Source organism: Cyanistes caeruleus, chromosome 30 (assembly GCF_971803275.1).
Source record: "Cyanistes caeruleus chromosome 30, bCyaCae1.hap1.1, whole genome shotgun sequence".
Lineage (NCBI taxonomy): Eukaryota > Metazoa > Chordata > Aves > Passeriformes > Paridae > Cyanistes > Cyanistes caeruleus.
This window is the reverse complement of record NC_141730.1, coordinates 2,654,326-2,666,466: the sequence shown is the minus strand read 5'-3', so window position 1 is coordinate 2,666,466 and position 12,141 is coordinate 2,654,326. Positions and strand designations below refer to the sequence as shown.

At 41.0% G+C, this 12,141-nt stretch overlaps 1 protein-coding gene across 2 annotated transcripts in view; it reads left to right on the top strand.

Moving 5' to 3' along the window:
* The window catches only part of POGZ (pogo transposable element derived with ZNF domain), a 42,563-nt gene extending 32,446 nt beyond the window's left edge, over nt 1-10,117 (top strand). For both annotated transcript variants that reach the window (XM_086866393.1, XM_086866394.1), the window contains exons 15-18: nt 1,007-1,066; nt 3,197-3,309; nt 3,637-3,661; nt 4,773-10,117. In XM_086866393.1, the coding sequence (XP_086722519.1) occupies nt 1,007-1,066; nt 3,197-3,309; nt 3,637-3,661; nt 4,773-6,291 (1,717 nt within the window). In that variant the 3' untranslated portion in view covers nt 6,292-10,117. The remainder of the gene's footprint in view (nt 1-1,006; nt 1,067-3,196; nt 3,310-3,636; nt 3,662-4,772) is intronic.
* The last annotated feature ends 2,024 nt before the right edge of the window (nt 10,118-12,141 follow it).

Below are 12,141 nucleotides of genomic sequence, written 5' to 3'. Positions count from 1 at the left end.
GAAAAAAATGGTGGAAAAATGAGGAAAAACGGCAAAAAACAGGGAAAAAATGGGGAAAAAATGGTGAAAATTGGGGGGAAAATGGGGAAAATGGCACCATTCTGGGGAAATTCCTGCTGGTCTTGTGTCTGTGGCAACCACATGATCATGTAGGGCGTTTTGGGGGGAAAAATTGGGATTTTGGGAAAAAACGGGGAAAAAAAGGTGGAAAAATGAGGAAAAACGGTGGGAAAATGGTGAAAATTGGGGGAAAATGAAAGGGAAATTGGGGATTTCCTGGTGCTCCTGTGCCTACACAAACCACATGATCAAGTAGGGATTTTGGGGGGAAAAACGGGGATTTTGGGAAAAAACGGGGAAAAAAACAGTGGAAAAATGAGGAAAAACGGTGGGAAAATGGGGAAAATTGGGGAAAAATGGAAGGAAAATGGGGAAATTCCTGCTGGTCTTGTGTGTGTGGCAACCACATGATCAAGTAGGGCGTTTTGGGGGGAAAATCCCAGGATTTGAGGGAAAAAATCCCTGGATTTGGGGGAAAAATCCCTGAATTTGGGGAAAAATCCTTGGATTTGGGGAAAAATCTTGGGATTTGGGGGAAAAATCTTGGGATTTGGGGGAAAAATCCCTGAATTTGGGGGGAAAATCCCAGGATTTGGGTGACAAATCCAAGGATTTGGGGGAAAAATCTGGGATTTGGGTGACAAATCCCAGGATTTGGGTGACAAATCCCTGGATCTGAGGGAAAAATCCCAGGATTTGGGGACAAATCTTGGGATTTGGGTGGCAAATTTCAGGATTTGGGGAGAAAATCCCAGGATTTGAGGGAAAAATCTTGGGATTTGGGTGACAAATCCCAGGATTTGGGGGAAAAATCCCTGAATTTGGGTGAGAAATCCCTGAATTTGGGTGACAAACCCCAGGATTTGGGTGAAAACCCCCAGGATTTGGTAAAACACAACCCTTTTTCCAGATTATCCCTGACTTTTCCATCTTTTTCCCCCTCCAGCAACCACGTTCCCCGGAAAAGCCCCAAATATTTGGCTTTGTTCAAGAACTACACGGCCAGGTATGGAAAAAAAAATCCCCAAAAATTCCCAAAATCCCAAAATTCTTTGGGAATTCCTGATCTTTTTTTCATTTTGGGAAAAAAATCCAAGGATTTGGGGTTTTTTTTTAATATTTATGGCTTCAATATTTTCATTCCCAGCATGTCCCAGAGGTGGGGAGGAAATCATATAATTGACCATTAATTATTTTAAATTACTTAATTATTAATAATTCTTAATTTAAAAACCTTAAATTAAATTTTAAATCTTGATTAATCGTTTATTCTTATGTATTTTATTGTATTTTTAAGAATTCAATTATCAACAAATTACTGGACGCTTTTATATCTGATATTAAATTTATTTATTTTTCTTTCTTTTCCCTTTTTTCTCCTTTTTTTTTTCTCTTTTTCCCATTTTTGACCTTTCTTCCCCTTCCCTTCCATTTTTCCCCTCCTTTTCTTCCCCATTTTTCCCTTTTCCCCCCTTTTTTCCCATTTTTCCTCCTTTCCCCTCTTCTTCCCTCTCTTTTTTCCTTCTTTTCCCCCTCTTTTTCCCCCTTTTTCCCATTTCCCCCCTATTTTCCCTCTTCTTCCTCATTTTCCCCTTCTTTTTTCCCCATTTTTTCCCTTTTCCCCCCCTTTTTTCCCCATTTTTTCCCTTTTTCCCCCCCTTTTTCCCCATTTTTTCCCATTTTTCCCCCCTTTATCCCATTTTCTCCTCTTTCCCCCCCTTTTATTCTTCTCTTTTTCCCCCCTTTTTCCCATTTCCCCCCTTTTTCCCATTTTCTCCCCTTTTCTCACCAAATTCCCCCCTTCTTCCAACATTTTTCCCCCTTTTTCCCATTTTCCCCCTTCTCTCCCCCCTTTTTCCCCCTTTTTTCCCCCCTTTTTCCCCCATTTTCCCCCTTTTTGACCATTTTTCCCCATTTTCCCCCCTTTTCCCCCCATTTTCCCATTTTTCCCCCTTTTTTCCTGTTCCCCCTGTTTTTCCCCCCTTTTTTCCCCCTTTTCCCCCCATTTTTCCCATTTTCCCCCCCTTTTTTCCCATTTCCCCCCATTTTTCCCCCCTTTTTTCCCCCCTTTTTTCCCCCCTTTTTTCCCCCCTTTTTTCCCCATTTTTTCCCTTTTCCCCCCTTTTTTCCCCCCATTTTTCCCCCTCTCCCCCCCCATTTTTCCCCTTTCCCCCCCCTTTTTCCCATTTCCCCCCGTTTTTCCCCCCTTTTTTCTCCCCTTTTCCCCCCTTTTTTCCCATTTTCCCCCTTTTTTCCCATTTTCCCCCATTTTTCCCCCTTCTCCCCCCATTTTTCCCCTTTTCCCCCCATTTTCCCATTTTCCCCCCCTTTTTTCCCCCTTTTCCCCTCATTTTTCCCATTTTTCCCCCCTTTTTTCCCGTTTCACCCTGTTTTTCCCCCCTTTTCCCCCCTTTTTTCCCATTTTTCCCTTTTTCCCATTTTCCCCCCATTTTTCCCATTTTTCCCCCCCCTTTTTTCCCATTTTCCCCCCTTTTCCCCCCTTTTTCCCCCTTTTTTTCCTATTTTCCCCCCTTCTCCCCCCCCTTTTCCCCCGTTTTTCCCCCATTTCCCCCCCATTTTTCCATTTTACCCCCCTTTTTTCCCCCTTTTCCCCCCTTTTTTCCCATTTTTCCCCCCTTTTTTCCCATTTTCCCCCCTTTTCCCCGTTTTTCCCCCATTTTCCCCCCCTTTTCCCCATGTTTTTCCCATTTTTCCCCCCATTTTCCCCTCTTTTCCCCCCATTTTTCCCGTTTCCCCCCTTTTTTCCCATTTCCCCCCGTTTTTCCCCCCTTTTTTCCCATTTTTCCGCCCGTTTTTCCCATTTCCCCCCCTTTCCCCCCTTTTTTCCCATTTCCCCCCGTTTTTCCCCCCTTTTTTCCCATTTTCCCCCCCTTTTTCCCATTTTCCCCCCCATTTCCCCCCCTTTCCCCCCCATTTTCCCCATTTCCCCCCGTTTTTCCCATTTTCCCCCCCATTTTCCCCATTTCCCCCCATTTTTCCCCCCATTTTCCCCCCATTTTTCCCCCGTTTTTCCCCCATATTCCCCATTTTCCCCCCCGTTTTTCCCGTTTCCCCCCATTTTCCCCCTTTCCCCCCCGTTTTTCCCGTTTCCCCCCGTTTTCCCCCCATTCCCCAGCGGGCTCCGTCTCTCCTGCTCCTCCTGCCTCTTCATCACCTCCGAGGGCGACTCCATGGCCAAGCACCTGGTGTTCAACCCCTCCCACCACTCCAGCAACATCATCTCCCAAGGTAAAAAAAACCGGAAAAAACCGGAAAAACGGGAAAAAAAACCCGGAATTCCGGCCCAAATCCCGTGAAAATCCCGATTCCCCGGGCTGGGAATAAACGGAATTAATTTCCATTTTAATTCCCCCCCCAGGGAAATTCAGAATTTATTCCCCCCCCCGGAGGGAGCCGGGTTTGATCCCAGCTTTTCCAGGAATTCCCCAATTCCTGGGAAATGAAATAAATCCCCGATAAAAAGCTTTTTAAAATGAAATAAATCCCCAGATAAAAAGATTAAAATAACTCGAATTAATGCCAATAAAAACCTGAAATAATGGGTTTTATTTCCAGGCTCGTCTTGGGTATCACATTCCAGGTAAGGCAGAAATTTCTCTTTATCCTCATCCCTCCCAATCTGATTTTTTTTCCCATTTTCCACCTCTTTTTTCCCATTTCCCCTTTTTTTTTCTATTCTTTCTTTATTTTTCTCACATTTTTATCCCTTTTTACCCCCCCAAAATTCACTTTTTCTCTCCCCAAACCCCCCAAAATTCACTTTTCCCCCCCAAAATTCACTTTTTCTCTCCCCAAACCACCCCCAAAAAATTCACTTTTTCCCCCAAACCCCCCAAAACTCACTTTTCCCCCCCAAAACTCACTTTTCATCCCCCAAAATTCACTTTTTCCCCCCCAAAATTCACTTTCCATCCCCCAAACCCCCCCAAAATTCACTTTTCATCCCCCCAAACCCCCCCAAAATTCACTTTTCATCCCCCCAAACCCCCCAAAACTCCCTTTTTTTCCCCCAAACCCCCCAAAACTCCCTTTTCACCCCCCCAAACCCCCCTATAATTCACCTTTTTCTCCCCAAAATTCACTTTTCATCCCCCCAAAATTCACTTTTCACCCCCCAAACCCCCCAAAACTCCCTTTTCCCCCCCAAAATCTCCCTTTTCACCCCAAAACTCCCTTTTCACCCCCCCAAACCCCCCTATAAATCACCTTTTTCCCCCCAAAATTCACTTTTCATCCCCCCAAACCCCCCAAAACTCCCTTTTCCCCCCCAAAAAACTCCCTTTTCCCCCCCCAAAATTCACTTTTTTTCCCCCCAAACCCCTCAAAACTCCCTTTTCCCCCCCAAAACTCCCTTTTCACCCCCCCAAACCCTGCTATAATTCACCTTTTTCCCCCCAAAATTCACTTTTCATCCCCCAAAAATTCACTTTTTTCCCCCCAAACCCCCCAAAACTCCCTTTTCCCCCCCAAAATTCACTTTTCATCCCCCCAAACCCCCCAAACCTCCCTTTCCCCGCCCCAAAAACTGCCTTTTCACACCCCAAAATTCACTTTTCACCCCCCAAACCCCCCAAAACTCCCTTTTTCCCCCCAAAATTCCCTTTTTTTCCCCCCAAACCTCCCAAAACTCCCTTTTCCCCCCCAAAAATCTCCCTTTTCACCCCAAAACCCCCCGTTTTTTATTTCCCCAGGCACACCCAGGACACTCAACCCCCATTCCCACCCCACTCCCCTCCCGAACCCCAAACCCCCCAAGCACCCCAACCCCTCCCGACCCCCCAACCTCCGCAAATCCCGGACGGCTCCCCCAGCCCGGAGCCGCCCGCCAGCCCCCAGAAAGAAGCGGAAACCAGCAAAAAAGATCAACTTTCCGTCAAAAAGCTGCGCGTGGTTCTCTTCGCCCTCTGCTCCAGCACGGAGCAAGCGGCCGAGCATTTCCGGAACCCTCCGCGCCGCATCCGCCGCTGGCTCCGGCGCTTCCAAGCTTTCCAGGACGACCACCCGGAACTTTCCGAGGGGAAATATCTCAGCCTGGAAGCCGAGGAGAAATTGGCCGAGTGGGTTTTGACCCAGCGGGAGCAGCAGCTGCCGGTCAACGAGGAGACGCTTTTCCAGAAAGCCACGAAAATCGGGAGGTCTTTGGAAGGAGGGTTCCAAATCTCGTACGAGTGGGCGGTGAGGTTCATGCTCCGGCACCACCTCAGCACCCACACCCGCCGGGGAGTTTCCCACCCTCTTCCCAAGGAAATCCAAGGAAACGCCGGAGCTTTCATCGAGTTCGTGCAGCGGCAGATCCACACCCAGGAGCTGCCGCTCTCCATGATCGCCGCCGTGGACGAGATCTCGCTTTTCCTGGACGCCGAGGTCCTGGGCAGCGACGAGCGCAAGGAGAACGCGCTGCAGACGGTGGGGAACGGCGAGCCCTGGTGCGAGCTGGTGGTGACGGTGCTGGCCGACGGCGGCGTCCTGCCCGCCCTGCTCATCTCCAGGGGTCACCTCCCTTCTCCCGCCGCCGTTCCCAAATCCATCCTGCTGGAATCCAAGGAAGACGGATGCGGCGACGACGAGATCATGGAGCTGTGGGCGGCCATGGTGTGGAGGAAACACACGGAATGCCGAGGAGGAGGAGGAGGAGGAGGAGGAGGAGGAAGCTCCAAAGGGATGTTGGTGCTGGATTGCCACCGGACGCATCTCTCCGAGGAGGTGCTGGCCGTGCTCAGCGCGGCCGGAACGCTGCCGGCGGTGATCCCGGCGGGATGCAGCTCCCGGATCCAACCCCTGGACGTCTGCGTCAAGAGATCCCTGAAAAATTTCCTCCACAAGAAATGGAAAGAACGGGCCAAGGACCTGACGGATCCCGACTCCTCCGCGCTGCTCCAGCTGCTGCTGGGGTGGTTGGGAGAAGCTCTGGAAATCCTGGGGAATTGCCCGGAGCTGATCCGGAAATCTTTCCTGGTGGCCAGCGTCCTGCCGGGACCGGCCGGAAATTCGGGATCGCCGCGGCGCAACGGCGACGAGCAGGAGGAGCTGATCGCCGCCATGGAGGAGAGGCTGAGAATCGCCAGAAGCGGGGAATCCTCGCCGGAATCGCCGGAAAACGCCGCGGCCGAGGCCGATCCCGAAATCCTGCAGCGCCTCTTCGAGGGGGAGAGCGAGGTGGAGTCGTTCTACGGATTCGAGGAGGCGGATTTGGAGCTGACGGAAGTTTGAGGGAATTCCCCGAGGTTGGGGATGGGGGGGAAAATCAATGGGAAATAGAAAATAAATCGGATTCGTCCCGGAAAATGCCGAGGGTTTGGAAAAGGCGAAGGAAAAGCGGGAATCGAAGGGATGTTCCCGGGTTTTGGGACTGAAAATTGAAGGATATTCCAAATTTTGGACCCCAGAAATTGAAGAATATTCCCAATTTATGTCCCCAGAAATTAAAGAATATTCCCGGTTTTTGTCCCCAGAAATTGAAGAATATTCCAAATTTTTGACCCCAGAAATTGAAAGATTTTCCCCATTTTTAAACCCAAAAATTGAAGGATATTCCCAGGTTTTGACCCCAGAAATTGAAGAATATTCCAAATTTTTGACCCCTAAAATTGAAGGATATTCCCAGTTTTTTGCCTCAAAAATTAAAGGATTTTCCCAATTTTTTGCCCCCAAAATTGAAAAATATTCCCGGTTTTTGACCCCAGAAATTGAAGGATATTCCCAGGTTTTGAACCCAGAAATTGAAGGATATTCCAAATTTTTTGACCCCAAAAATTGAAGAATATTCCTGGTTTTTGACCCCAGAAATTAAAGAATACTCCTGGTTTTTGCCCCCAGAAATTGAAGAATATTCCCAGTTTTTGACCCCTAAAATTGAAGGATATTCCTGATTTTTGGAAATCCAAACTCAACCCAAAAATTGAAGGATATTCCCAGGTTTTGAACCCAGAAATTGAAGGATATTCCAAATTTTTGGAGATCCAGACTCAACTCAGAAATTGAAAGATTTTCCCCATTTTTAAACCCAAAAATTGAAGGATATTCCCAGTTTTTGACCCCAGAAATTGAAGAATATTCCAAATTTTTGACCCCAAAAATTGAAGAATATTCCCAGGTTTTGACCCCAGAAATTGAAGAATATTCCTGGTTTTTGACCCCTAAAATTGAAGGATATTCCCAATTTTTTGACCCCTAAAATTGAAGAATATTCCAAATTTTTGTCCCCAGAAATTGAAGAATATTCCCGGTTTTTGTCCCCAGAAATTGAAGAATATTCCAAATTTTTGACCCCAGAAATTGAAGGATATTCCTGATTTTTAAACCCAGAAATTGAAGGATATTCCCAGTTTTTTGCCTCAAAAATTAAAGGATTTTCCCAATTTTTTGCCCCCAAAATTGAAAAATATTCCCGGTTTTTGACCCCAGAAATTGAAGAATATTCCCAGGTTTTGACCTCAGAAATTGAAGGATATTCCCAATTTTTGACCCCAGAAATTAAAGAATATTCCTGGTTTTTGCCCCCAGAAATTGAAGAATATTCCCAGCTTTTGACCCCTAAAATTGAAGGATATTCCTGATTTTTGGAAATCCAAACTCAACCCAAAAATTGAAGGATATTCCCAGGTTTTGAACCCAGAAATTGAAGGATATTCCGAATTTTTGGAGATCCAGACTCAACTCAGAAATTGAAAGATTTTCCCCATTTTTAAACCCAAAAATTGAAGGATATTCCCAGGTTTTGACCCCTAAAATTGAAGAATATTCCCGGTTTTTGACCCCTAAAATTGAAGGATATTCCCGGTTTTTGACCCCTAAAATTGAAGAATATTCCTGGTTTTTGACCCCTAAAATTGAAGGATATTCCCAATTTTTTGACCCCAGAAATGGAAGAATATTCCAAATTTTTGTCCCCAGAAATTGAAGAATATTCCCGGTTTTTGACCCCAGAAATTGAAGAATATTCCCGGTTTTTGACCCCTAAAATTGAAGGATATTCCTGATTTTTGGAAATCCAAACTCAACCCAAAAATTGAAGGATATTCCCAGGTTTTGACCCCTAAAATTGAAGAATATTCCTGATTTTTAAACCCAAAAATTGAAGAATATTCCCGGTTTTTGACCCCAGAAATTGAAGGATATTCCAAATTTTTGACCCCAGAAATTGAAGAATATTCCCAGTTTCTGACCCCTAAAATTGAAAGATATTCCTGATTTTTAAACCCAAAAATTGAAGAATATTCCCAATTTATGTCCCCAGAAATTAAAGAATATTCCTGGTTTTTGACCCCAGAAATTGAAGAATATTCCCAATTTTTAAACCCAAAAATTAAAGGATTTTCCCAGGTTTTGACCCCAGAAATTGAAGAATATTCCCGGTTTTTGACCCCTAAAATTGAAGGATATTCCCGATTTTTAAACCCAAAAATTGAAGGATATTCCCGGTTTTTGACCCCTAAAATTGAAGGATATTCCTGATTTTTGGAGATCCAAACTCAACCCAAAATTGAAGGATATTCCCAATTTTTAACCCCAAAAATTCCAGGATAATTCCCAATTTTTAACTCTAAAAATTCCAGAATATTCCAAATTTTTAACTCCAAAAATTCAAGGATAATTCCCAATTTTTAACTCCAAAAATTCCAGGATAATTCCCAATTTTTAACCCCCCAAATTCCAGAATATTCCCAATTTTTAACTAAAAATTCCAGAATATTCCCAATTTTTAACCCCAAAAATTCCAGAATATTCCCAATTTTTAACCCCAAAAATTCCAGGATAATTCCCAATTTTTAACTCCAAAAATTCAAAGATATTCCCAATTTTTAACCCCAAAAATTCCAGGATAATTCCCAATTTTTAACCCCAAAAATTCCAGAATATTCCCAATTTTTAACCCCAAAAATTCAAGGATAATTCCCAATTTTTAACCCCAAAAATTCCAGGATAATTCCCAATTTTTAACCCCAAAAATTCCAGAATATTCTCAATTTTTAACCCCAAAAATTCCAGGATATTCCCAATTTTTAGCCCCAAAACACATGACATTCCCAATTTTCCTTACAAACAGACGAGATCCCAAATTCCCAGCGGATTTTTCGGGATTTGGAATTCCAGATTTTTCGGGGAGAATTTTCATGGATTTTTTTTTTTTCTTATTTTTTTCCGATTTTTTTTTTTTGATTTTTTTTAAATTTAAAAAGGAAAAAAAAAAGGAAAAAAAACCTTGGAATTCCCTGTGTTGATTTTTCCTTGGAATTCTCTCTCGTGCTTGGATATTTTTTTTTTGGGGGGGGAATTTTCTTTATTTTTTATTTAATTTAACCCCAAAAAATTCCAGATTTTTTTTAACAAAAAATACATTTTGGCCACCAAAATTTTATTTTTTTTGGGGGGTATTTTTAACAAAAATCGGGAATTTTGGTGGAATTTTAGGGAATTTGGCTTGGGAATTCTGAAGCCAAAATTCCCTACCTGCAATTTTTGGGATTTTTCCCAATTTTTTTCCCCCTCCCCCAAAAAAATTCTGCCGGAGGGGCGGAAAAACCTCAAATTTAATTTGGATTTTTTTCCCTTTTTATTTAAATAAAAAATTCCTGGAAAAGCCTGAATTCCTTAGGATCTGAAAATCCGGGATTTGGGATTAAAATTGATGAAAAACCCGGAAAAATCCGTTAAAAAGAAAAAAAATCTGATTTTTTTCACTGCCAGCTCCGATTTTTTTACCGGAATTTGCATGTTTTTTGGGAAAAATGGGTTTTTTTTTTGGTTGTTTTTTAATTTTAAAATATTCTTGGAATTCCCAAATTCCTCTTTTCCCGTAGAATTTGTGGAATTTTGGGGGTTTTTTTTTGCTTTTTTTTTGTTTTTTTCCTAAAGGAAAACAGGAAAAAAAAATAAAAATAATTCAAAAAAAAAATGAAAAAAAAAATCAAAATAAATAAAAATTAAAAAAAAAAAATAAAAAATTATGGATCAGCTTGGAATTGTACAGGAGTGGAAAACACGGAATAAAAACAGGGAAATGGATTTATAAATAAATTGTGTTTTTATTGTGGAATTATAAAAGAAATTCTTTTATTCCCGGTGGGATTTGGGTGGAAAAAAAAATTTTGGGGCTTTAATTTAAAATTTAATTAAATCCTTCGAGGTCAAAATTGGGATTTTTTCCATGGAAAATTCCTGGATTTTTTAATTCCTGGGAATGGGGGAAAAAAATTCCATTTTAATTGGATTTTTTGGGGGGTTTGGTTATTAAAATATTCCAAGATTTTAGTGAAATTCCCTTTTTTTAATTGAAATATTTCAATATTTTATTAAAAACTTCATTGTTTTATTAGAAATTTCATTATTTTATTGAAATATTCCAATATTTTATTGGAAAGTTTATTATTTTATTGAAATATTTCATTATTTTATTGAACTATGTCATTATTTTATTGAAACATTTCATTATTTTATTAGAAATTCCATTATTTTATTGAAGTATTTCATTATTTTACTGAAATTTCATTATTTTATTGAAATATTCCAAGATTTTATTGAGATTCCAATGTTTTATTGAACTATTTCAATACTTTATTCAAAAATTCATTGTTTTATTGAACTATTTCATTATTTAATTGAAATATTCCAATATTTAATTGAAATATTCCAATATTTAATTGAAATATTCCAATATTTAATTAAAATATTCCAATATTTTATTCCAAATTTCATTATTTAATTGAAATATTTCATTATTTGATTGAAATATTCCAACATTTTATTAAAAAATTCATTACTTAATGGAAATATTCCAATATTTTATTAGGAATTCCATTATTTAATTGAACAATTTCCTTATTTAATTGAACTATTTCATTATTTTATTGGAATATTCCAATATTTCATTTAAATATTCCAATATTTTATTCCAAATTTCATTATCTTACTGGAATATTCCAATATTTTATTAAAAACCTCATTATTTTATTAGAAATTTTAATTATTTTATTGAAACATTCCAACATTTTATTCAGAAATCCTTTATTTAATCAAACAATTTCATTATTTAATTGAAACATTCCAATATTTTATTCAGAAATCCTTTATTTAATCGAACAATTTCATTATTTTATTGAAACATTCCAACATTTTATTCAGAAATCCATTATTCAATCGAACAATTTCATTATTTAATTGAAACATTCCATAATCCCAGAATTCCCAGGAATTCCCAGGTCCACTCAGAGCACCAAAAATACCCAAAAATGGGGATTTTAACCCAATTTATCCCCATTTTTCCCCCCTCAGTTTCCAAAGGAATATTCCCGGAATTTTCTGGAAAAAGAGCGGGAAAATCGGATTTGGGGAAAATTCAGGGATTTTTTGGGGGAAAAATTCCCAAAATCCTGGCCAGGGTTTAGGAATTCCCGGGATCCATCCCAAAAAAGCTTTTCCCACCTCAAAAATTCCAGGATTTTGGTAAAAAAACCAGGATTTGGAGCCGCGGGATTCCCCAAAATCGCCGTTTTTTTGGGGATAATTCCCACATTTTTTGAGGATTCTCAAAAACCTTTGGAATGCCAAGGTTCCATCCCAAAAACGACTTTTCCCGCCTCAAGAATTCCAGGATTTTGGTAAAAAACCGGGATTTGGAGCCGCGGAATTCCCCGAAATCGACCTTTTTTTTGGGATAATTCCCACATTTTTTGAAGATTCTCCAAAACCTTTGGAATTCCAGGGTTCCATCCCCAAAAAGGACTTTTCCCACCTCAAAAATTCCAGGATTTTGGTAAAAATCAAGATTTGGAGCCGCGGAATTCCCCGAAATCGCCGTTTTTTTGGGGGATAATTCCCACATTTTTTGAAGGTTCTCAAAACCTTTGGAATTCCCGGGATCCATCCCCAAAAAGGATGTTTCCCACCTCAAGAATTCCAGGATTTTGGTAAAAATCAGGATTTGGAGCCGCGGAATTCCCCGAAATCGCCGGTTTTTTTGGGGATAAATCCCACATTTTTTGAAGATTCTCCAAAACCTTTGGAATTCCAGGGTTCCATCCCAAAAAACGACTTTTCCCACCTCAAGAATTCCACGATTTT